Here is a 24,758-nt window from a genome sequence, read left to right as displayed (position 1 = left end):
CAGACAGGGTGACTCCCAGAGCAATTCACGCACTTCACAGGCGATGAACAATCGGCTCCGTCATGGGCAGGCTGACCACATTTACCACACGTGGCTATTCCATTGCACCCCAACGTAGTATGCCCAAAGCGCTGACATTTAAAACAGCGCATTGGGTTGGGGAAATATGGCCGTACGGACAAACGTAAGAACCCCGCTTTAACATGCTCCGGGAGTCTCGGGCAACTGAATGTGAGAATAAACGAGTCAGATTGGACGAGGTCCCCATTGACTCGTTTCATAATGTGCTGCACATCAACAATTCCTTCGTCAGCCCACTCAGATTTTAGCACGTCTATGGGGATATCCACCAAGTCCCTACACGTCACAACACCCTTACTATAGTTCAAAGTGGAGTGGAGCTCGGTCTCGACAGCGTACTCTCCTAGACAATTTGCTTTCCGAAGGGCAGCGACTTGACGGGAACTAGAAGTTTCAACTAACAGAGTCCCATTGCGCAGTCGCTTTACAGATTTCAGTGTTCCTGCAATTCCCTCAAGACCCTTGTGGATGTAAAAGGGAGAAACCCTCTCAAAGCTACCCTCCTTCCTTTTAATAATCAAAAACACATTCTGATTATCAGCATGTGCTCCGTTACTACATTCTGTTAAATCTCTAGCAACACCAGGCGCTGGAGGACTCGCAGCGCGTAGCCGCTTTTTCGATTGGGTGTGTTTTCCTTCCAGCGGCCCACCCAAGCCACTGGTAGGGGGAAATGTAGAGGTCGAAGGGTCCATTGTGGTCCCACGAGCAGCTAGGGAACTAAAAGTCCGCTCAGACAGAGCCCCGCGTGCCTGAGTAAGCCTTATACAACTGGGGTGCGGCAGGTGCCCCAGAGGTTGCCCGCTTGCGACTGTTCCACCCCAACAGCCATGCATCTTCTAGGCGCGGAGCACACCGAAAGATTGAGGGGTTTTTATAGAGGTTGGTCTTCCTCGCAATCCAGGCGGTCAAGCCAAGATTACCATTCCCCGCAGCACACAACATTTCACCGCCGCGCCGTACGGTGGTCGCTGAAGCATGTCCGGGGGTTACGGTGACAGGACACTGGCGGCGCAGACCAGTCCCCAGCTCAGGACCCCGGGGTCGCCAAGCCCGTACTCAGCAAGTGAATGCTGAGCCCCTGGGGGAGGGTGACATGAAGTTGCACGGCTTGTGATGTTGGTCATTTAATTTTACCTACAAAGCTTAGATGTTCATGTATGGTTGTGTCTTTTGATATTTAAATCTAGGTAATTGATCTTTTTCTCTTGTTTGTACTTCACTGTAAATGTGATTTACAGTGCTATTTATAGACTGCAGACCAAAACTGCCCCTTCCTGGTGGAGAACCGCATGGACATATCCTGCAGACAGAGGTGACAGCGCCTTGTCCCTTGTAGTTGTGAAACATGTTGTGGTAGTGGTAGTAGTTAAGCAGCAGAAGCAGGCGACACACCTCTTCAGTCTCAGGATGGTGATCTACACACAGCTGATTACACTGCTCTCACACAACAATGTTTTCAATGAATTACAATTATAACAGAATCTTGCAGAGAGTTTAGATGGACAGACTGTTCTGCCTGACTACATCATAGTGTAATCACATTTCCACTTTGTCTTTAAGCTCAGCGTATCAAAATCCATTGGTATTCCATTGGTACATCAACCAAATGTAATGCTGTACCTTGCAGCATTGATTAACACACAGGAGGCATTAATATCCATCACAGCCAGAAGACTGTAGGGGCACAATGCATCTTTGGTGACGTACACAATGTGATCAAAAGTATCTGGACCCCTGTCTGAAAATGACTTACAAGTTTGTGGTGCCATCCATCGTTAACGCTGGAATTAAATACGGTGTTAACCCACCCTTAGCCTTGATGACAGCTTCCACTCTCGAAGACATATGTTCAATCAGGTGCTGGAAGGTTTCTTGGAGCAGCCCAGTCTTCGCAGAGTGCTGCACTGCAGACAGGTATCAATGTCGGTTGGTGAGGCCTGGCACGAAGTCAGTGTTCAAAAACATCCCAAAGGTGTTCTATAGGATTCAGATAAGGACTCTGTGCAGGCCAGTCGATTACAGAGATGTTATTGTCATGTAACCTCTCCCCCACAGGCCGTGCATTATGAAGAGGTGCTAGATCTTGTTGAAAGATGCAATCATCATCCCCAAATCGCTCTTCAACAGTGGGAAGCAAGTAGGTGCTTAAAACATCAATGTAGGCCTGTGCTGTGATAGTGCCACACAATACAACAAGGGGTGCAAGCCCCCTCCATGAAAAACATGACCACACCGTAACAACACCGCCTTTGAATTTTACTGTTGGCACTGCACACGCTGGCAGATGACGTTCACCGAGCATTAACCATACCCTCACCCTGACATGGGATCACCACATTGTGTACTGTGATTCGTCAGTCCACACAACATTTTCCGATGTTCAATCATCCAATGTTTATGCTCCTTAAACCAAGTGTTTGGCATTTACTGGCATTATGTGTGGCTCATGAGCAGCTGCTTGACCATGAAATCCAAGTTTTCTCACCTCCCGTCTAACTGTCATAGTACTTGCAGTTTGGAATTCCTGTGTGATGGTCCATATAGATGTCTGCCTATTACACATTACAAAACTCTTCACCAGACAAGGTCGACCTGTACACTTTTGTGCTGTACATGTCCCTTCACATTCCTGCTTCACTATCACATGGGAAACAGTGGACCTAGGGATGTTTAGGAGTGTGGAAATCTTGTATACAGGTGTATGACAGAAGTGACACCCAATCACCTGACCACGTTTGAAGTCTGTGAATTCTGCAGAGAGCCCCATTCTGCTCTCTCACGAAGTCTAATGACTACTGAGATCAATTTTAGATCACTTAGTTATGTTAATGTGTGCTTGGAATGTTATAAAAAAACATAGTGGGAATTGTAGTACATGCAGATGTAATTAAGCAGTGCAGTGGGTTCTACCTAACCTTATTAAAGAAGTTTCAGTGGGAAACAGTCATGGGAAATTTTTCAGAAGGTAAATCCATGATGCTATTGTTTCTGGTCACTGAAACTTTTACCACTATCGGCAGGTACTACCACCTTTGCAATTATGTGATAGATCACCTGGTGCTCAATTAGTAGAGAAGAGGTTCAGTCCAAAAATTATGAATGACTTCATATAGGGCTCACATGCCTCAATAACTTCATCAAAAGATGTTAAATAGCAAATGTGTAAAAATATGGTACAGAAAGTTCTGGCAGAATGTAAATAATTTAGGTATAAAGGAAACATCGTACGCTATAGAAGTGAGAATTTGGAGGTAATTGTGAAAACGCTACAAAGGTAACTGATGTTTCACATAAACAAATAATATGAAGGCAACATTTACTTAAACATGGGTGGCAAGGACCATTACGTAGGACTGCAGAGCTATTGGCAAAGCGTGCCACTTACAATATCTGGTTATAACACAATACTAATGCTGACTCCTTACCATTTCACTTGCAACTCCATCAGCATTATCGTTCTGCATATCAAACTCAAACTGAATAGCTTCGTTTTCCTTATGTTTATGACTTCGTTTCTTTGGATCAAGTACTCTCAGTCTAAATTCCACTTTAGGATTTTCTGAGGCAATTACATCCTCATTAGACACCATTTCCAGGCGAAGACCCAAATCATCAGCAAAAAACTCATGGTTCATCAGATCTTTGACCCCTGGTCTGAAAAGGTACAATAAAAATGCATATTCAATTGTTGTGACAACTCAGTTCTTTTATTACACAAAAGACGCTAAATGTAACATCCAGTCATTCTACATAGCAGAAAACTCAAAAATGACAAACATGAAGAATTAGAAGAAAATTTCTTCAATTACTGCTACAAAGAGCACGCAACAAGTGGGTGAGAGTAGACAATGGAAAGGGGGGGGAGTGGGTGAGAGTAGACAATGGAAAGGGGGGGGGGGAGTGGGTGAGAGTAGACAATGGGAAAGGGGGGGGGGGGAGTGGGTGAGAGTAGACAATGGGAAAGGGGGGGGGGAGTGGGTGAGAGTAGACAATGGGAAAGGGGGCAAATGGGAGAGAGTAGACAATGGGAAAGGGGGCAAATGGGAGAGAGTAGACAATAGGAAAGGGGGCAAATGGGAGAGAGTAGACAATAGGAAAGGGGGCAAATGGGAGAGAGTACACAATGGGCAAGGGGGCAAGCAGGAGACAGGCGACAATGGGGGAGGGGAGTAGTGGTTGAGGCCAAGAACTGGGGAGTGAGGAGGGAGGGTGGGAAGGAAGGTGGTGAGGTCAAGAGTGAATGAGGGGAGGAGGAGGGGGAGGAGGGGAGGAGACAAAGGCAAAGGAGGAGGAGAGAAAAGCAAAGAAAGAGCAGGGGGAGGGGGGAGGGGGAGGGGGAGGGGGAGAGGGGAGAAAAGCAAAGAAAGATCAGGGGGAGGAGGGGGAGGGGAGGGGGAGGGGGAGGAGGAGGAGGAGAGAAAAGCAAAGAAAGAGCAGGGGGGAGGAGGAGGAGGAGGAGGAGGAGGAGGAGGAGGAGGAGGAGGAGGAGGAGGAGGACGAGAGAGAAGCTAAGAAAGAGGAGGAGGGAGAGAGAGATGGAGGAGATGATGATGATGGGTTTGTGGGGCGCTCAACTTCGCATTCCTCAGCGCCCATACAGAGTCCCAATTTTTACACAGTCCAATTTTACCACTGTCACAAATTATGATGATGAAATGACAAGGAAAACACAAACACCCAGTCCCCGAGCAGGGAAAATCCCCAACCCAGCCAGGAATCGAACCCAGAACCGCGTGATCCAGAGGCAGCAACGCTAGGGACTAGACCACGAGCTGCGGATGAAGGGAGAGAATATTAGCTTTCACATTCAAATAGTTGAATACAAATCTGAAAAGGACAGCCATATGGAACAAATTCTCAATCCTATATACTATTTTTCTGTTCTACTTAATGCTGAAATGACATTTTCTGAAGTTATGGATGTTAATCCTCTTACACAATCTATCGTTTTTAAATTGTTTATGATTCTTCCCAGTGTTTCTTGCCAGTTATTAACTTGTATCTCAAAATATCACCTCACTTATAGGAATCTCTTGGATGTTTTGAAGACAAAAGTAACAATACTTCCTTACAGTAAGAAGAAAGCTGCGAAAACAAAGCACAGACAGTGAATAAATTACACGATTAAAAATTATTACTTCTACAGCATTTATACCATTGCTACTGTTACATGCTTACATTTAATTATAGTTTCATTAATTGATGAAGTACAATACAGCTGAACTTACCTCTCTTCCTTTTTAAGCCTAATACACTGTTCTATGATGTCTTTTATTTCAGGATTCTCGACTTTGTCAAAACTGGCTGGCTTCACGCCCTGAAATACATCCATAATTTAAAAATATTTGTAATGTAGAACATTTACATTCAAAGGAAATGGAGTTTCATTTACAATTAACTATAAGAAAGGTCTAAAAGTTTTAGCATTTATCAATTATCCAGAACCAAACTTCATAAGCAGTCAATGTCTTTCCATAGTTATCGACAAGATAAACAAATTTAAATTATTTTGCTGGAAATGTCCAAAACAGAAAGAAACTAACAAGGCAGATAACAAACAAAGTTCAATAGAACCAGTTTGAAGCTTCCAATTTAGTTTCACACAAAATTTTAAATAATTATATTAAACATTTATCCAAATATAAATCTCTAAAAGCTAAAGAACATTATGAAAACACGCTAATAAACATTATAGTACTAGTCAGACGAATCCAGTGTTTCAAGAATTAACTCTTTGGTTGAACATGTAGAGGTGTGGTGCCTTACACAGACTGTGAAGATCTCTAAATGGGATTTTGCATAGAAGGAACTACTATATCAAATGTATTTGTGTATGTGATTTTGATGGGGGGGGGGGGGGGGTTGAGGGTGTTTGCTCAAGTGTGCAAGACCATACCGAGGAACATCAATAAAAAAAAGAGAGAGAGAGAGAGAGAGAGAGAGAGAGAGAGAGAGAGAGAGAGAGAGAGAGAGAGAGAGAGAGAGAGAGAGAAAACCACATGGTTTGCACACAGCTGTACTGCCATCTTATTACAAAACCAGTTTCAGTCGTAGAAAGATGATCTACAGGTATAGTGTGACATCAATAAGATGTACAAGGAGGTGACAAAAGTCATGGAATAGCAATATGCACATATACAGATGGCTGTAGTATCACATGCACAAGGTATAAAAGGGCAGTGCATTGGTTGAACTGTTATCAGTATTCACGTGAAAAGGTTTCGGACACGATTATGGCCATACGACAGGAATTAACAAACTATGAATGTGGAATGGTAGTTGGAGCAAGACACAATGGAAATTCCGTTTAGGAAAACATTAGGAAATTCAATATTCTGAGAGCCACAGTGCCAAGATTGTGTTGAAAACACCAAATTTCAGGAATTACTTCTCACCACAGGCAATGCAGTGGTCAACGGCCTCCACTTAACAGCCGAGAGAAGTGGTGTTTGCATAGAGTTGTCAGTGCTAACATACAAGCTACACTGTGTAAAATAACTGCAGAAATCAATGTGGGATGTAAGATGAAAGTACCCATTAGGACTGTGTGGCGAAGTTTGCCGTCAATGGGCAATGGGCAATGGCAGCATAGGACCAATGCCTTTGCTAACAGCACGACACCACCTGCATTGCCTCTCCTGCATTTGTGACCATATTGGTTGGACCCTAAATGAGTGGAAAACTGTGGCCTTGCCAGATGATTCCTGATTTCAGCTGGTAAGAGCTGATGGAAGTGTTTGAGTGAGGCACAAATCCAATGAAGCCATGGACCCGAGTTGTTAACAAGGCAATGTACAAGCTGGTGGTGGCTCCATAATCATGTTGTCTGGTCCAACTGAATTGATCACTGACTGGAAATCATTATGTTCAGCTACTTGGAGACCATTTTCAGCCATTCCTGGACTTCATTTTTTCAAACAATGATGGAATTTTTATGGATTACAATGAGCCATGTCACCGGGCTACAACAGTTCATGATTGGTTTGAAGAACATTCTGAATGATCTGGCCAACCAGATCACCTGGCATGAATTCCATTTAACATTTATGGGACATAAACAAAAGGACAGCTCATACACAAAAATGTGCACTGGAAACACTTTTGCAGTTATGGATGGCTACAGAGTTAGCATGGCCCAACATGTCTGCAGGGGACTTCCAACGAATTGTCGAGTCAATACTATATTAAGTTGGTGCACTACACCAGGCATAAGTAGGTCCGATATAATATTACTTGGTATCCCTTGACTTTTGTCACCTTATTGTATGACAACTCATATTCATTATCAAGCATATCAAGAAACAAAACATCAATTCAACTACAAATCTGGTGCACATATAGCCTACAGTATAGCTGTAGGGAAGCACATGGCAAGACTCTTTTATACAGGAGTCACATGGGGCTTTGTGCCGGTGGAGAGATCTGCAATAAATGCAGTCTAAGTAAGGAGCCAATACCAAAGATTTCTTTCCGTAAAACCAAACTGGGGAGCTAGCTACCTCCAAACACCAGGGATGCTTACTGCTAAGTCTTTCATTTGGGAGTCGGTGTGATGGTCAAACAAGTGTATGTCTGAACAATGTTCCAGTATGAATGATTTTTTGAAGCAAAATTTAAAGCTTCAGCTTTCCCTTTGCTATCTAATATTGCCACATCAAACTGCACAAAAGAATGTATAGAAGCCCTTGACCCACTTAGAGATTTTGCATACGAATGTAATTTCCTTTTGTGCTCGGCAGGATCTTTTGATAAGGTATGATGACAGGAGCTTATGTCTGCTTCGCCTATCATTTTATACACACACTAAATTCTAACTTTTTCCTATCACACTTCCAGGTTCTTTTTGACCAAGAGTGCAACATTCTCCGCTTCCTCGTCATTTTCAGAATTTCTTTCATTGGAAATGGAAAGCTTTGTGGCCAGCGCCTCCAGTCGCGTAGACAGTTCGCTTGGTGCAAGTCTTTTGAGTTAACGTCACTTCTGCGACTTGTGTGTCGATGGGGATGAACACGTGATAAGGAAAATACAACACCCAGTCCCTGAGTGGAGAAAATCTGCAACCCAGCCGGGAATCGAACCCGGACCGTTAGGTATGACATTCCGTCGCGCTGATCACTCAGGTACCAGGAGCGGACATTTCCTTTATTAAACCACAGTGAATCTTTTCCTTTCTAAATTCACATGCTCGGCAAATACCTCTGCATGGCGTGATTTACAATCAGTCAAAACCTGGACCATAATTCTTTTGTGGCAGGAGAGTACATGGCAGAGGGGGGCAGGGGGAGTACACATAGGGGCAGCAGGGGCGTCGCATGCACAGGGGGCAGTAGGGGGGCAGTATGCACGGGAGGGTGAGGGCGGGGGGGGGGGGGGGGGGGCAATCTACACATGCAATGGTGGGTAGGGCAAGGGGAGGAGGTAGGAATGAGAGAGTACAAAAATGTACTTCTGGAATAAATTTGAGTTAGTAATAGCTATTACTCTGTTTAAAGCTCACAAGAGTGAAAACATTAAGACTGGAATGGAATTCCACTATTAAACCCAGAGGAGAGAGTGGATAGTAGGAAAGAGTACACTGAAAGCCATCTATAAAGTGGCTGACTTGTCCAATGACCTGGTAGAAGAAGAGATCGAAGGCGATATGGAGGACGTAAAGGATCCAGTATTTGAGTCAGAATTTAGCAGAGGTTTGGAAGACTTGTGACCAATTATGGTGTAAGTGGTAGATAACATTCCATCGTAATTTCTAAAATCATTGGAGAAAGTGACAACCAAATTACTATTGGAGTTAGTGTGCAGAATTTAATAAACTGCAGAGAGAATAGACTTTTAGAGTTGGGGGGCTGGGGGGGGGGGGAATAGCAATGCATTCCAGACCACAGGAAGGGCAGACAGTGCTGGAACTATTGCACAAGCAGCTTAACAGCACATGCATCCCAGTACCTGACAAGAACAATGTACAGAAGATTGTGTAGCGTCGCAAGTTTTTCCCGAGAGAACTTTTGTTTTAGGATAGCTTACTGTATGTAACTTCATGGGCTGATATCTAGTGGTCTACCTGGGAGACATACGTGCATCTGTCACTGCCTGCCATGGGAAAGTCTTCATTGTCTCTTATTGAACGCGTACATTCACCACCTATAAGAATCTATCTAAAGGATAGTAGTTTTTTTGTAATCACTTTCAAAATTTGTATACTGCACTTTTTTTTATTAATAGAAAGGTGGTGTGAAAATCTCAGCTTTCTAGTGGGCATATTTTCAAAGATAGAAAAATTTACTTTAAAATTAGAGAAACTACACTTAAGAAAGGAAATTCATCTGGGAACATTTATGACTTGTTTTTGGTCGTCAGTTGAAATTCTCACCTGAAGTATTAGGGTACAGAATTATTTAATTGAAATTTAATTTAAAAATTTAAAATATCTTACAATTTTTGTAGTACGAAATATACGATAACTTCAGAAAGAACTATTAAAATCAATATTTATTTTATTATGTGTTATGTGAGCCTGTTAGTAAATGAGAGTGTGTATATGGGACGTTCATCAAATTTCAATATTTCATTACATTAAGTAACGTGCAAGAGTTTTAAAAGCCTGTCATCGTAAAATGATCTTAGGGGATTTACCCACTTTGCTGATGACGCATGTCTAGGTGTGATTGCTATTGTAACAGAGCAGCCAGAAAGTCAGCTGGAGTAAAATCTGTATCTAAAGAATATTTCCAGAATTATTGTCTTCACTTTTTCAATTATTAAACATTACTATAATATTTGTACGTCAGATTGACGCAAATGTGTCTGTGTATAAGGATTGGTGCAGACCAGTTTTGGCCTGAGTATGGTCACAAGCAAGTATTCCGATTGGCAGTCAGTATGGTCAGCCAATCAGACTTGAGACTGTTCCCACTCGTTACCTGATAGTGATACTGAGAGTGAGACTGGAAGAAGCAAGTCGCTTGCTAGTTTTGAATGTAGATGGTCATGTTACTAGTGCCAGTAAAAATAATGTGTAAGATGAAGAATTACCTAGTGTTTGAGTTATTGGTGAGCTAAGTCAATAGCAGTTGTTGTTGAGGACTGCTTGGCGAAATTTCAGAGGTTTTGACTTAATCTGTTCGACAGGTATTTGATGCGAAATATTGGCCTTCATAGAATCTGCATGGCATGTTTCAGTATTCATCTACAGATCATTTTTGGTGAGCAGTTTCTTTTTTAGATATCCAGAAGAAGGACCAACTGTAATACCTCATATTAGTGGTGAAATTAATGACTGTGAAAACATTGTTTAATCTGAGACAGGTTTCGACAGACTTCTGGCTGCAGTGCATGTGAAATGTTTGTATGAATCGTGAACTGGAAGGAAATAGCCAACAGTTTAAATATGGACTGAATAGTACCTTTTCTTTGGTTATCAAGGCCAAAACAAACATTACTGTGTGGAAATTTCAGACATTATTTTCCAGAAGCCAATCCATTTTCTTACTGCCCGATAAAACTGGATGACAGAATTTCTACAGAACTTTCTTTCAGAACTCAAGGTGCGCAACCTCAGTAATTGTAAATATTAGGTGGTGTTTTTATCAACACTACTTTTACATCATCTTGTAAGTATCTACATTGCCAACTGAAGGGACATTGAGCAGTTCCATTCTGAGGTAGGTGAATTTTAATTTACAGCCTGCATAGTGACGCCGACGAGTAGACACGAGAAATTAAAACCCGACCCGCCGCAGGTGCAGAAGAAAATTGAGGATATGTTTCATAATGATCAGTCTGACTTTAGGAAAATTAAGGTAGCAGAGAAGCATTTCTGATTATGTGACTGATAATGGACGCAAGACTGAAATAAATACTTTAAGATCAAGAACAAAGTGCTGGAATTAAAACGGGTGTAAATGATGCAGTCTTTTACCCATACTATTCAGTCTGTCATCAAAGAAGCAATGACAGAAATAAAAGAAATGCTGAAGAGTGAGTTTAGAAGTAAGGGTGAAAGGATGTCAATGATAAGATTCACTGATGACATTGCTATCCTAGATGAAAGTGAAGACCTGTAGGACTTCTTGAATGGAATAATAAGTCTACTGAGTGCTGACTGTGGATTGAAAGTGAACCAGAAGAAAGACTAAAGTAACAGGCAGCAACAGAAATGAAATTAATAGTAAACTTTAGCATTACAATTAGTGACCATGAAGTAGACATAGTTACAGAATTCTGCTACTTTACAAGTAAAATAACTTGTTACAGATGAGAGGAGGAGGATATTAAAAGCAGATTAGACAAAGAGCACATTCCTGGCCACGAGAAGCCTGCTAGTGCCAAACATACACCTCGCATTGAGGAAGAAATTTATGTGAATAAAAATGTGTTAAAGCACCAGAGAAGTGATAATCCAAGATGAAACGGTAGTAACAAGAGAGGAATTCATGGTGGGTCACATCAAATCAGTCAGAAGGCTGAGGAATGGCAAGGACATTGAGTCTGAGAAAAGGTCAGCTGAATGAGGATGAGTTGGTGCGGACCACTTAAGGGTGGGGAAGTGATGGGGGACAACCATGAAAGGGGCCATGTCATGACGACTCTTGCCTTCACCACATTCAAATCAGATAAAAAAGATGATCATTCCTGTTATTACTGTTTTTTGCGAAAATTTAATTTTCTGTTCTGAGGCTGTAATAAATGTACAAAATAAATTAGCAAGAGCAGTGCTGGTTCACGGAATGGCAATGGCAATTTGTGGAAAGGTAGGGGGATTTTGAAATAGTGCTGGAAGCAATAGAGGGGGTGGGAGGTGAGGTTGGTGAGTGGAAGTTGTGGATGTAGGTGCGGGTTGTGGTAGGTTTGGGATAGGGTTAAGAATGGTAGGGATTGGAGTGGAGGAGGGGAGAAGTGTTTGGGGTTGCAGTGGGACTGAGTTGCCCAGCATGGAGAAAAGAGTCACTCACTCTGAAGGAGGTCTGCATCCTCTGGAGGAGATTCACATCCAATGAAGAAGAATTACATACACTGAAGAGGAATGTAAGTTTATTAGCAGAGAGATTCATTCCCTTTCTTGTTTCAAAAGGATGAATGTCCTGTTGACAACAAGGTAATTAGAGACAGAGTTCAAATGCTGATAGCACAAAGATGGAAGAATTACAGAGAATACCCACAAGTTAATGTGAAATCTGTTGAAGGTATCAATATTCTATATGTTTTCGGATTCTGTGGTGACTGTGTAAAGGTTTACAATTTTACTGTTCTTAAATGCATTGGTGGATGCAATAGATCCGGCATTCTGGCCCGAGATGCTGGTTGTGTGTGCACGAGGTGTGCTTGCTTCGTGTGTGTGTGTGTGTGTGTGTGTGTGTGTGTGTGTGTGTGTGTGGGTGTGTGTGTGTGTGTGTTTTTTTTTACTGATGAAAGCTGTGGCCAAAAGCTTTACGTAAGTGTCTTAATTGTGCCTGTATGCAACTTCACGTGCCTTCTTTAAGCTAAGTATCAATCTGCTTTCTCCTACACTGTTGTTAATCTATTGTTGAGATAAATATAACTCATCATGAGTTTATAATCTATCATTGCCGCATGCTTATCGGAATGGACTAACATTTATATCATTACATAATGTAATATCTGATCACTACTTACACTAATCACTTTCTTATAAATCTGAGCAGGTCCATTGCATTCAGAATAAGGGTATTCTGATGTGGCCATTTCCAGCATACACATTCCAAATGCATACACATCAACACTTTCATCGTAATGTTCCTCATACATTTCTGGAGCCATGAATTCTGGTGTTCCTGAAAGTTAAAATGAAATAAAATACAACAGGTTCTACAACTGAGACTAAATTATGAAGAAAAAAAAATTCTGGACAAGTATACAAAAGATAATATATTAATCTGGAGTAGTGAAGGTAATAAATTTTATGACTTAATTTAGTCTTAACAACAAATTAAGCTGAATTAAATACAACATGATCTGTTATACTAATTAATTTGTACTTACTAAAATTAATAATCACATTCTTATAAAGAATTTTCCATTGCAAACTTTTTTCTTTCAGATTTATGTGCGTAGGGAAGAGGACCGACTTGGTGCACGCAACTCCTATTTTGCTGAATTAGAAGCTTAAACACTTTGAACTGTTGAGATTTACTGTGAAGTAAATATGCAGACAATAGCGTGTGTATAGAAAATTCTCCAATGAATATTTTCCAGCCTATCCTGCATCACTCAAATAGGACAAGGTCAGTCATTTCAATGTGGACAGAAAGGTAGGTTGTGAACTTGGTTGTGATATGGGGTTACTACATAAGCCATTAGGTGGCAGCAACAAGTGCCATGCAGTTTCTTTTGCTGACATACAAAATCAACCAAGGAGTAGAAACAACCCTTAGATGAAGCTAATACTCTTCTCAACAACCATTACTTGGTTACATTTTTGAGGCATACTGAGGGCTTGCAATTAATCATGTTATATTACAGACTAAATCATCCGCTCCTATCAGCTTTAAGTTAGACACAAAGTCATCAGCAAATCTTACTCCATGGAAAGAAAACAGGGATTATACCTTGTACACAATTCCCTTTAGCTAACTTCCTCACACTCTCATCAATTTTCTAAGGAGCACAAATTTCTTACAACACAGATGCCCATTATTAATGTGTATTAAAGATTCACTTCTCACTAGGGGAAAACGAAAATTATCCAAACAACATACTACCAGCTCTGAGAGCATTAATTTCCTATGCTTCAATACTAATGGACAATAGCTTTTACAATGGTTCTCCATGTGTTACCATCTTCAGCCATATGCATCCATGGCTATAATCAATCAGGTCATTGTCCGACCAGTTGCCGTCTCTTGGGATTCAGCAAAGAACTTTCTTGGTTCGCCTGCCATCCATCTGCCTGCCTACAATGTTACTCAACTCTGTTTCATTTTCATTGCTATGATTATTACTTTTCCACTCCTGTATGCTTCCTGATCCATTAGTTTGTTGTGCTTTCTCTTCCAATAATTACAAACATAAATATGTTTTGTTCAAAGAGCAAGCCTCAGTTTTTGCATGGTTTTCCATGTCTCATTCCGATACGTCAAACCTCGTAATATACACTGATGACAGAATTTCCTTTTCAGACACTTTGGAAGATTTCAGTTACCAGAAGCACTATAGGCTGTTTTTAATCTACTTTTTTTTCTTCCCCCTTGTATTGTTTCCCATCACATCATTGTCTTGAACTGCTCTAAATACAGGGATCATAAACTAGTTCTATGTATAAGTTGATTGCCAATATGTGCTACTTTATTTTCAATATGTTGGTTATACTTTGTCTTAGTCTGATTATAGTCTATTTTCAGGTCTATTTTCAAATTTGCATTATAAAGTTTTTCCATTCATTGTTGAAGTTTATCTGCACTACACACAAATAGTTTTAATGTCATCCACAAAATGAATGTGGCTTATATATGTTCCAATATTATTCTATTTTCTTTTTTCCAAATTAAGGAGCTGCCATCTTCCTCTAGAGATGCTGAGAAGAGTTTTGATGATACAAAATCTTCTCAACAAACACTATTTTCAGTTCTAGAAAGAAAAGGAAGAAGTCACTGGAGACAGTTCACGAGATCAAATTGAGTGAATATGGGAAAGGAAATTGGTTATGGCTGTTACAGGGAACCATCCCACCTTTCATCTATTGTGTATTAGAGAAACAATGAAACACTCATATCTGGATGGTCAAGTACATTTTCTTCAATATACCAGAGGATGATGATGGTTTCAAGGCACTTGCACCCTGATTATCAGAGCCCTTTGTAGCATGCCAACCATATATGGGCATAACAGTGGAAACCAGAGTCGTGTACTACAGCAGCACTAACGCCAAACAATTGCAAGATGTTGTCACTGTAATAATGCACCAAGGCCAATTCAATGTTGTGAGGCTAGTTAGCGTGTGAAATTGGACAGACTAGTGCAGTGAGCAGCAAGACAAATTTCCACAATGACAGTGGTGTTTTAGAATATGTGGCTGCCAACTACAAATACTGGAAATTTTTGTAATGTTGCTGAACAAGACAGTGGGCCTGTGCTGAACAAGAACACCACATGGACCTGCCAGCAGAAGTCACTCGTTCACAGCCACAGCAGGGCAACAACTCTATGCTCTAACCACTAAGTCTCACCCAGACTCAGTGCCAGAGGACAGCTGGCCATCCAATGTAATCTCCAGCAGGACAGTCGACACCTGTGCAGGGGGACCGGGGGTCAAATCCTGTGCACACCGGCCATCATCTTTCATTGCAGGATGGGAATCTCATCGCAGTGGGCATCCCTTGCAATTATGCAGCAGCGAATTGCCCACACCAGTAGCAGATATGTGATCATCAAGTACATGCCATCGGTGAGGAGACCATGCAACTAGCTTACGTATCAAGGCTGTCGGCGCTCGGTGGAGTATCTGTGTCAGCACAGTGGGGCATGCAGGCAGGCAGCCCAGCAGAATTCTGCAGCCAGCCAGCCACTGACCCAGTGTATCAAGCAGTTCAAAGTGCCAATAAAGATTGTTACATTTGCAGCTGCCTTTCTCTGGAGCCTTCTGGGCTCCCACCTCAGCTCTACCACTCGCTTGCACCATCTTGGCTTATAGTTATCCAACCTTGCAGTGAGGATGCTATACCTTAATGAATATATATGCATGTAGCATTTAGTAAGACAGACAGTTTCTCCTTGCACACAATGTTCAAATGTGTGTGAATTCCTAAGGGACCAAACTACTGAGGTCATCAGTCCCTAGACTTACACAGTACTTAAACTAAGCTGGACTAACTTTAGTTAAGAACAACAAATACCCTCGTGCCCGAGGGAGGACTCAAACCTCCGGCAGGAGAGGCTGCGCGCAATCTTCTTGGGACAATGACCCAAGGAGACACATTAGAAGCTTTAGACATTGTCTAGCAATGGAAACATAAACAACAGTTGCATATTAATATATTAAACTGTATAGTAAAAAAATCACAATGGTGTTTGCACATCTACATGCATGTTTCCTCATGCTTCATGAAACTACAATACCATTATGACATAGAATATTAAGTAAGCACGAATTAGCCGAAAAATACAGTAATCCAATCAAGTAAAATGTTGTGCACCAACATTAGCATGCCAGAAGCACCACACAGTGGTGCGTTCTCCCTATGGAGGATGTGCATGTGTCTAAGTAAAAATAACCCTACTCTCAATTGCGTTAAAACCACTATTTTCATTTGTGTGACAAACTGTTCATCCTGGCAAAACTGTTGGCTTCACCAGCCTTATTTTGTAACTGTGTATCCTCAGCTGCTCATTCTCCCACTAACACACGACTGTCATCCTCAACGATGAGGTGACTGCACTCAAGGAAATTGTACGAGGCGGTACATTATTTTGTTACAAGCATACTTTATGTTCATGTCAGTTTGCTCATTTTCTTAGGTTCCAATGTGGCTTAGTACCCAATAGAATGACACTGCTTACCAATAAAGATGTAGTGTGTGACGAGTGACTTTTAGGCATTGTACCACTGTCTGCTAGGTAAATTTGTTGAATAGTCTGTAGAGCCCTTAGGGATTCTTTTAAATTCATTTTACACTGCCAAGGGAAAGCACAGAGCATTTGACAGTATTCCCCTGCTTAGACCACTTTAAACAACTGTTAAATTTCAGTATCATCTAAAAATTCATAAAATGATTATTTAAAAATAAAATCTGGTGCACAATATTTATTGTACTTTGTGAAACTTCAAATTAACTTGGGCACTTGCCCGTAACCAATGCAAAAACATTTAGAACCATAACACCAAAGTCTGAAAGTTGTTCCTTTGTTCTAACTCCAAACAACCTTGTTACTCTGCTGTGATTTACATACACATTGTCTACTGATGGTCGAGCAAGAAGATTAAAGGCTGGAGGCTGTGAGCCTGACAACAACTTATATTCGTGTCACATCATGAGCAATGGACAGTCAGTATCTGTAGAGAGGTCGGGGGCAGGGCTTGTACTATATGCTACTGTCACTAATGTCCACATTAGTGAGAGAGTACAAGGATGGTCATGCAGAGCTACATATAGCACAGCTACCACAAATCTACAACCAAACTATGGCTTTGCAAAATTATAACAGAGAGAATACGTACACTATAAGGAAGGAAGAGTTCAAAGTGAGAAAGACAAAAATGTGAAATATACACAATTTTGGGCAACCTTTCTTGCACTATCCACACTTCTGTAAAAATTGGAAAAGAAATGGCATGTCAAACCCAACTATGGGCACCATATACACTCATGCTCATAAATTAAGGATAACTGCAGAATGTGGTGTCACACAACATGCACTACACAAAACTGGCACTAACAGCATAGGCGCATAGGGAACACACACAAAACAGATCTGCAAGTCCACAGTATTGGTGGTAAGTTGAGAAAACCGTCCCGAAACACATGTGCTACAAAATGCCACTGTTTCCTGAGCATGTACCCCAACATCAATATGGGATATGATCACCATGCACACATACACAGGCCGCACAACAGGTTGGCATACTCTGGATCAGGTGGTCGAGCAGCTGATGGGGTATGGCTTCCCATTCTTGCACCAGTGCCTGTCAGAGCTCCTGAAGTGTCCTAGGGGTCTGAAGATACAGCGATACGTCGACCAAGAGCATGACAGACTTGCTCGATGGGGTTTAGGTCTGGAGAACAGGCAGGCCATTCGCCTGATATCTTCTGTTTCAAGGTACTCCTCCACGATGGCAGCTCGGTGAGGCCGTGCATTATCATCCATCAGGAGGAAGGTGGGACCCACTGCACCCCTGAAAAGGCGGACATACTGGTGCAAAATGACATCCCGATACACCTGACCTGTTACAGTTCCCCTGTCGAAAACATGCAGGGGCGTACGTGCACCAATCATAATCCCACCCCACACCATCAAACCACAACCTCCCCATACAGGTCCCTTTCAAGGACATTAACGGGTTGGTGTCTGGTTCCTGATGAAAAACCAGCGAGAATCACTGTTCCGACTATATCTGAACACGTCAGTGAACATAACCTGGGACCACTGTTCCAATGGCCATGTACTGTGTTCTCGACACCAGGCTTGACAGGTTCTCCGATGACCAGGGGTCAGTGGAATGCACCTTGTAGGTCTTCGGGTGAATAAACCCTGTCTATTCAGTCATCAGGCAGCAGTAGCTGACAAACAGACGCAGCAACAGGGAAGTAAACACTTTTGTGACATTTACGAGTTCCTAATCAGGTGAACTTTATTGTATCATCTGTGTGCTTTAATAGTTTAGTTTCTTGAGTTTCTGTGTGTAAATTTAATATCTAACAGCCACAGTTGTCGCATTTTTGTTTGTGTCAGAAAGTAAACTGATTTTGTGCCACATTACAAGTTCCTAATCAGGAAAAATTTTTTTTGTTTCACCTGAGTGCTTTGATAGTTAGGTTTTTGTATATCTGCATATTACTAGACACAGTTCGTGCGTTTCCGTCAGGGTCTACAGTAGAATTGCGCAGCACATGCCAATAGTCCATTTATCTGCATAGTTTTAGTTTTCCACGGTCTTTAGTATGGACAGGGACTGTGATTATTGTGTGCGGATGCGAGCCGAGTTGGTGACACTTCGCTCTCAGCTTCAGGCTGTGACAGCTTCGGTTACACAGCTTGAGGATGCAGTGGCTGGGCACCACTGTTGTGGGCTGGCCGTGGGGATCCCATGGACATCCAGCACGTCCGAGTCCTCCGATCGGTCCTCAGCAGTGGCCAAACCAGTTACTGATCGCACTGAGGCTGACCCCACACCTGCGGTCGATCCCTCACCTTCGCCCCAGGGCAAAGCAGGCAGCGAAAGACTTCCCAGGCGGCCACACATAAGGCCTCCCTGGTTTGTCTGACAAACAGGTACCAGGTGCTGTCTGTGGCTGACACTGTCGCTGAGGCAGATGCTGTCGCCTGTCCTGTTTCAGAGGAAACCACTCAGCCTGCAAGATCCGGGCAATCACAGAGGGTGGGATTACTGATAGTTGGGAGCTCCAACATTAGGGGCATTGTGGGGACCGTTAAGGACTTGGTTGACAAGAAGGGTAAGAAAACCAATCTGCAGTCCGTGTGCATACCGGGTGGAGTCATTCCAGATGTAGAAAGGGCCCACCCAGATGCCATGAAGAGCATAAGGTGCTGCCAACTGCAGCTGGTTGCTCACGTTGGTACCAATGATGTGTGTCACTTTGAATCAGAAGAGATCCTCTATGGTTTCGAGCGGGTAACAGAAGTGGTAAAAGCTGCTAGTCTTGCTTGCAAGATGAAAGCAGAGCTGACCATTTGCAGCATAGCCGACAGGTCCAATTGCGGACCTCTGGTACAGAGCCAAGTGGAGGGTCTCAGAGCCTCAGACGGTTCTGCAACCGTGTAGACTGCAGATTCCTCGACTTGCACTGAAGGGTGGTTGAGTTTGGGGTTCTGCTGAAAAGGTCAGGTGTCCACTATACGCAGGAGGCGGCCACACGGATAGCAGGGGCTGTGGGGCATGGACTCGTCAGTTTTTTGAGTTAGAGGGTCTTGGGAAAACACAAGAAGGGCTTCAGTCACAAAGGGTGCAGGCTGAACACAGGAAGAATGTAAATACAGGAACCATTATATAACAGTTGTAAATTGTTGTAGCAGTGTTGGGAAAATACCAGATCTCCAACAGCTAATAGAAAACACTGATGCTCAAATCGTTATAGGCACTGAAAGCTGGCTGAAGCCGGATATAAGGTCAGCTCAAATTTTTGCTAAGAACCTAACCGTGTTCCGATAGGATAGCCTAACACGGTTGGCGGTGGTGCGTTTGTCGCTATCAGAAGTAGTTTAACTTGTTGCAAGATTGAAGTAGATACTTCCTGTGAGCTAATACGGGCAGAGGTCATTGTTGGCAACCAGAATAAAAAAATAAATGGATCTTTTTACCGACCTCCCAAATCAGATGATACAGTTGCTGAAAGGTTCAAAGGAAACTTGAGTTTGATTTCAAACATGTAGCTGACTCATACGATAATAGTTGGTGGTGAATTTAATTCACCCTCAATATGTTGGCGAAAATATATGTTTAATTCCAGACGTACGTATAAAATATCATACGAAATTGTGCAAAACGCATTCTCTGAAAATTATTTAAAGCAGTTAATTCATGAGCCCATGCGAATAGTAAACGGTTAAGAAAACACACTTGACCTCTTAGCAACAAATAATCCTGAGTTAATAATGAGCATCAAAACCAATTCAGGGATTAGTGAACACAGGGTTGTCACAGCGAGACTCTATATTGTAATCCCCAAATCCTTGAAAAATAAGAAAAAAAATATACCTATTCAAAAATGCAGATAAAAATTCACTTGACGCCTTCCTGAGAAACAATCTCCACTTATTCCAAATTAATAATATAAGTGTACATCAGATGTGGTTTAAATTCAGAGAAATAGTATTTACAGCAATTAAGAGACTTATACCAAATAAATTAACAAATGACAGAACTGATACTCCTTGGTACACAAAATGGGTTAGGACACTGTTGCAGAAACAACGAAACAAACATGCCAAATTTCAACTGACGAAAAATCCCCAATATTGGCAATCTTTTACAGAAGCTCGAAATTTAGCGTGGACTTCAATGCGAGATGCCTGTAACAGTTTCCACAACAAAACTTTGTCTCGAAACCTGGCAGAAAATCCAAAGAGATTCTGGTCGTATGTGAAATATGTTACTGGCAAGAAACAATCAATGCCTTCTCAGCACGATAGCAATGGAGATACTGCCAAAGCAGAGTTACTAAACACAGCCTTCCAAAATGCCTTCACAAAAGACGACGAATTAAATATTCCAGAATTCGAATCAAGAACAGCTGCCAACATGAGTAACATAGAAGTAAATATCCTCAGAGTAGTGAAGCAACTTCAATCACTTAATAAAAGCAAGTCTTTTGGTCCAGACTGTATATCAATTAGGTTCCTTACAGAGTATGCTGATGCATTAGCCCCATACTTAACCATCATATACTACCGTTTACACAATGAAAGATCCGTATCCATAGACTGGAACATTGCACAGGTTATACCAATATTCAAGAGAGGTAGTAGGAGTAATCCACTAAATTACAAGCCCATTTCGTTAACGTTGATATGCAGCAGGATCTTGGAACATATAGTGTGTTTGAACATTATGAATTACCACCTAAGAAAATGGTCTATTGACACACAGTCAACATGGGTATAGAAAACATCGTTCCTGTGAAACACAACTAGCTCTTTATTCACATGAAGTGTTGAGTGCTATTGACAAAGGATTTCAGATCAGTTCCATATTTCTGGATTTCCAAAAGGCTTTTGACATTGTACCACACAAGCAGCTTGTAGTGAAATTGCATGCTTATGGACTATCATCTCAGTTATGTTACTGGGTTTGTAATTTCCTGTCAGAGAGGTCACAGTTCATAGAAATTAACGTTAAGTCATTGAGTAAAACAGAAGTGATTTCTGGCGTTCCCCAAGGTAGTGTTATAGGCCCTTTACTGTTCCTTATCTATATAAATGATTTTGGAGACAATCTGTGCAGCCATCTTCGGTTGTTTGGAGATGACGCTGTCGTTTATAGACTAATGAAGTCGTCAGAAGGTCAAAACAAACTGCAAAGTGATTTAGAAAAAATATCAAAATCATGCAAAAAGTGGCAGTTGACCCTAAATAACGAAAAGTGTGAGGTTATCCACATCAGTGCTAAAAGGAACTCATTAAACTTCAGTTACATGATAAATCAATCTAATTTAAAAGCCATAAATTCAACTAGATACCTTGGTATTAGAATTACGAACAACTTAAATTGGAAAGAACACACAGAAAATGTTGTGGGGAAGGCTAACCAAAGACTGCATTTTATTGGCAATACACTGAGAAAATGTAACAGACCTACTAAGGAGACTGCATACACCACACTTGTCCGTCATCTTTTAGAATATTGCTGCGCAGTGTGGGATCCTCACCAGATAGGACTGATGGAGAACATCGAAAAAGTTTGAAGAAAGGCAGTATGTTTTGTAATATGGCAAAATATGCTAGAGAGAGTCACAGGAATGATACAGGACTTGGGCTGGAAAGCATTAAGAGAAAGGCGTTTTTCATTGCAACGGAACTCCAATCACCAACTTTCTCCTCCGAATGCGAAAATATTTTGTTGAGACCGACCTACATAGGGAGGAATGATCACTACGATAAAATAAGGGAAATCAGAGCTCATACAGAAAGATACAGGTTTTCATTCTTTCCATGCACTATGCGAGATTGGAATAATAGAGAATTGTAAAGGTGGTTCGACGAACCATCTGCCAGGCACTTAAATGTGATTTGCAGAGTATCGATGTAGATGTAGACTGTGTGTCTGGAGACAACTGTTCCAGTAAGGTCTCGAGGAAGGCTACCTGCAGTACTCCGTGGCACTGATGATGAGATACCGGTCTTCTTGTGGTAGTGCACATTGTGGACATCCCGTACTGTAGTGCCTGGACACGTTTTCCTGTCTGCTCGAATCGTCGCCATAATCTTGAGATCACACTTTGTAGCACATGGAGGATCCGTGCTATGACCTGCTGTGTTTGACCAGCCTCCAGTCGCCCTAGTATTCTACCCCTTGTAATGTCATCAATATGTGCTCCTTGAGCCCTTTTCAACACACAGTCACCATTAGCACGTCTGGAAACATCTGCACCATACTCTAACATGCACCAACACACCTCTGTGTATGTGGACTGCTGCCAGCGCCACCGTGCAACGACCACAGGTCAAATGCACCACATGGTGATACCTCAAGGTGACAAACCCGCAAACCACCCATCATAGCGTTGTTTCACTCTGTATCAGCATTATCCTTCATTTCATGAGTGTAGTTTAGAATGAGAAGTTATAGAACACAGAAGGGAAGAAGATAACTGTCCAAAATTACAAGCCTCATCCAAGCACAACTGGCACCAAGAAGACCCTACAAGGGAAAGGCAGAGGGGATACAAAGAATAGTACGAGGATAGACCTGTGGCATGGAAAGGGGGCTAGCGCTGCAATGGCCGGGGCCCAGAGGTGGCACATACTCACAAAAGAGATGTGAGCCCATTGGGAGTTATTGGGTGAGAGATTCACGATAAATGCAAGCTAAGTAGGGGCCAGTGCCGAAGACTGCTCTCTGTAAAACCAAACACGGGGTCCATCTGGACTTGACAAATTATTTTTTTTCCAACTCTTTCAGTTGCTCCTTTACACCAGAGATGCCTATTACTGTGTACTCCATACAGGAGTCTGTGCGATGATCCTCCTGCAAAACCTAAAACTTCAGCTTTCCTTTCTCTGCCTTCTAGTGCCAGACCAAACTGGCCAACAAGTGACTGAATAGAAGCCTTTGACTCATTTAGTGATTTTACATATGAACACCATTTTGTCAGGTTCTTGGCAAGACCTTTCGCTTAGTTATGATGTTGGAAGTTGTTGTACACTTCACGCATCAATCTTTTTGTAGGCGGACAAACTTCTAGTAACTTTTGCTTGTCATCATTTGTGCGATCTTTTTTGAACTAAGGATGCAACACTCCATTTCCACAGCTTTTTCCGAATTTTGTTATTAAACCAGGGTGGGTCTTTTCTGTCAAAAATCCGCTTACCAGTACAAACTTCTCCACAGGGTGCCTTACAATCCATTTAAACCATGGCCTTAATTCCTCTACATTCATCACATTGGAACTAAATGATGTCCATTCATTGTCTAAGTGGGATGCTAACAACTGCTTATCTAAGTTTTGTAGCAAAAATATTGTCCTTGCCTCCTTGATGGATTTATTAACTGTAATAAACATCATCATTATAATATCATGATCACTAATCCACTTCTATTCTGAAACTTTGGTAAGGTAAGGCCTTTTTGTAATTACAAGGTCTAAAATATTTCTATTGCATGTAAGCTGTCAAACTAGGAAACAATTTTCAGAAAACCAGTTCAAAAGTACTTCCCAAGACTGCATGTCCGTAGCACCTGCAGTAAAAACTCACACATTCCAGTCTATATTCAGTAGATTACAGTCTCCTCCAACTAATACTGTTGTGTCTAGGGATTTCCACACTACTGAGCATAGAATTACGGCTACAATATATATATAATCGCAATATTTTGGGCAAAATGTCCCCTTCACACACTGACTATTATTCATTCATGGCTGTTTACGAATCCAGTCATAGACCAAGAGATCTTACATGAAAAGTCTAGTTACATTCATTCATCCAAAATCCTCCTCTAAAAAAACTACACATCCAAAAATCTTTGTTAAGAGACAAATTAATAAACTAAGATGGTAGAAATTCAAAATTTTTTCTCTGTTATGTTGTGCCATGCCAATATTACATGTAGTTCATCAGCTAGTACTGGTACTAGTAGCCAAACAGAGGAGTGATGGAGGGAAAGGGGTGGGGCGGGGGAACATTTCATACGGATTATATACACAACAATACCACACAGACATGCTGAACACTACAGGAGAAATACACACATCAAAAAAAGTTTTGCATCACCTCAGTTCTGAGAGTTCCTGAACCTGTACAGAAAATTGGAATAACATAAACAACATTTT

The 24,758-nt window shown here is 41.7% G+C and overlaps 1 protein-coding gene across 3 annotated transcripts in view; it reads right to left on the bottom strand.

The window, feature by feature from the left end:
* LOC126297516 (uncharacterized) overlaps nt 1–24,758 on the bottom strand; it is a 323,790-nt gene that overhangs the window by 185,679 nt on the left and 113,353 nt on the right. For all 3 annotated transcript variants that reach the window (XM_049988402.1, XM_049988404.1, XM_049988403.1), the window contains exons 8-10: nt 12,715–12,872; nt 5,313–5,401; nt 3,510–3,738 (exon numbers count right to left, since the gene is read on the bottom strand). In XM_049988402.1, the coding sequence (XP_049844359.1) occupies nt 3,510–3,738; nt 5,313–5,401; nt 12,715–12,872 (476 nt within the window). The remainder of the gene's footprint in view (nt 1–3,509; nt 3,739–5,312; nt 5,402–12,714; nt 12,873–24,758) is intronic.

The sequence above is a fragment of the Schistocerca gregaria genome, chromosome X (assembly GCF_023897955.1).
Source record: "Schistocerca gregaria isolate iqSchGreg1 chromosome X, iqSchGreg1.2, whole genome shotgun sequence".
Classification (NCBI taxonomy): domain Eukaryota; kingdom Metazoa; phylum Arthropoda; class Insecta; order Orthoptera; family Acrididae; genus Schistocerca; species Schistocerca gregaria.
Note: the sequence above shows the minus strand (reverse complement) of the source record. Positions and strands in the feature narration are given on the sequence as shown.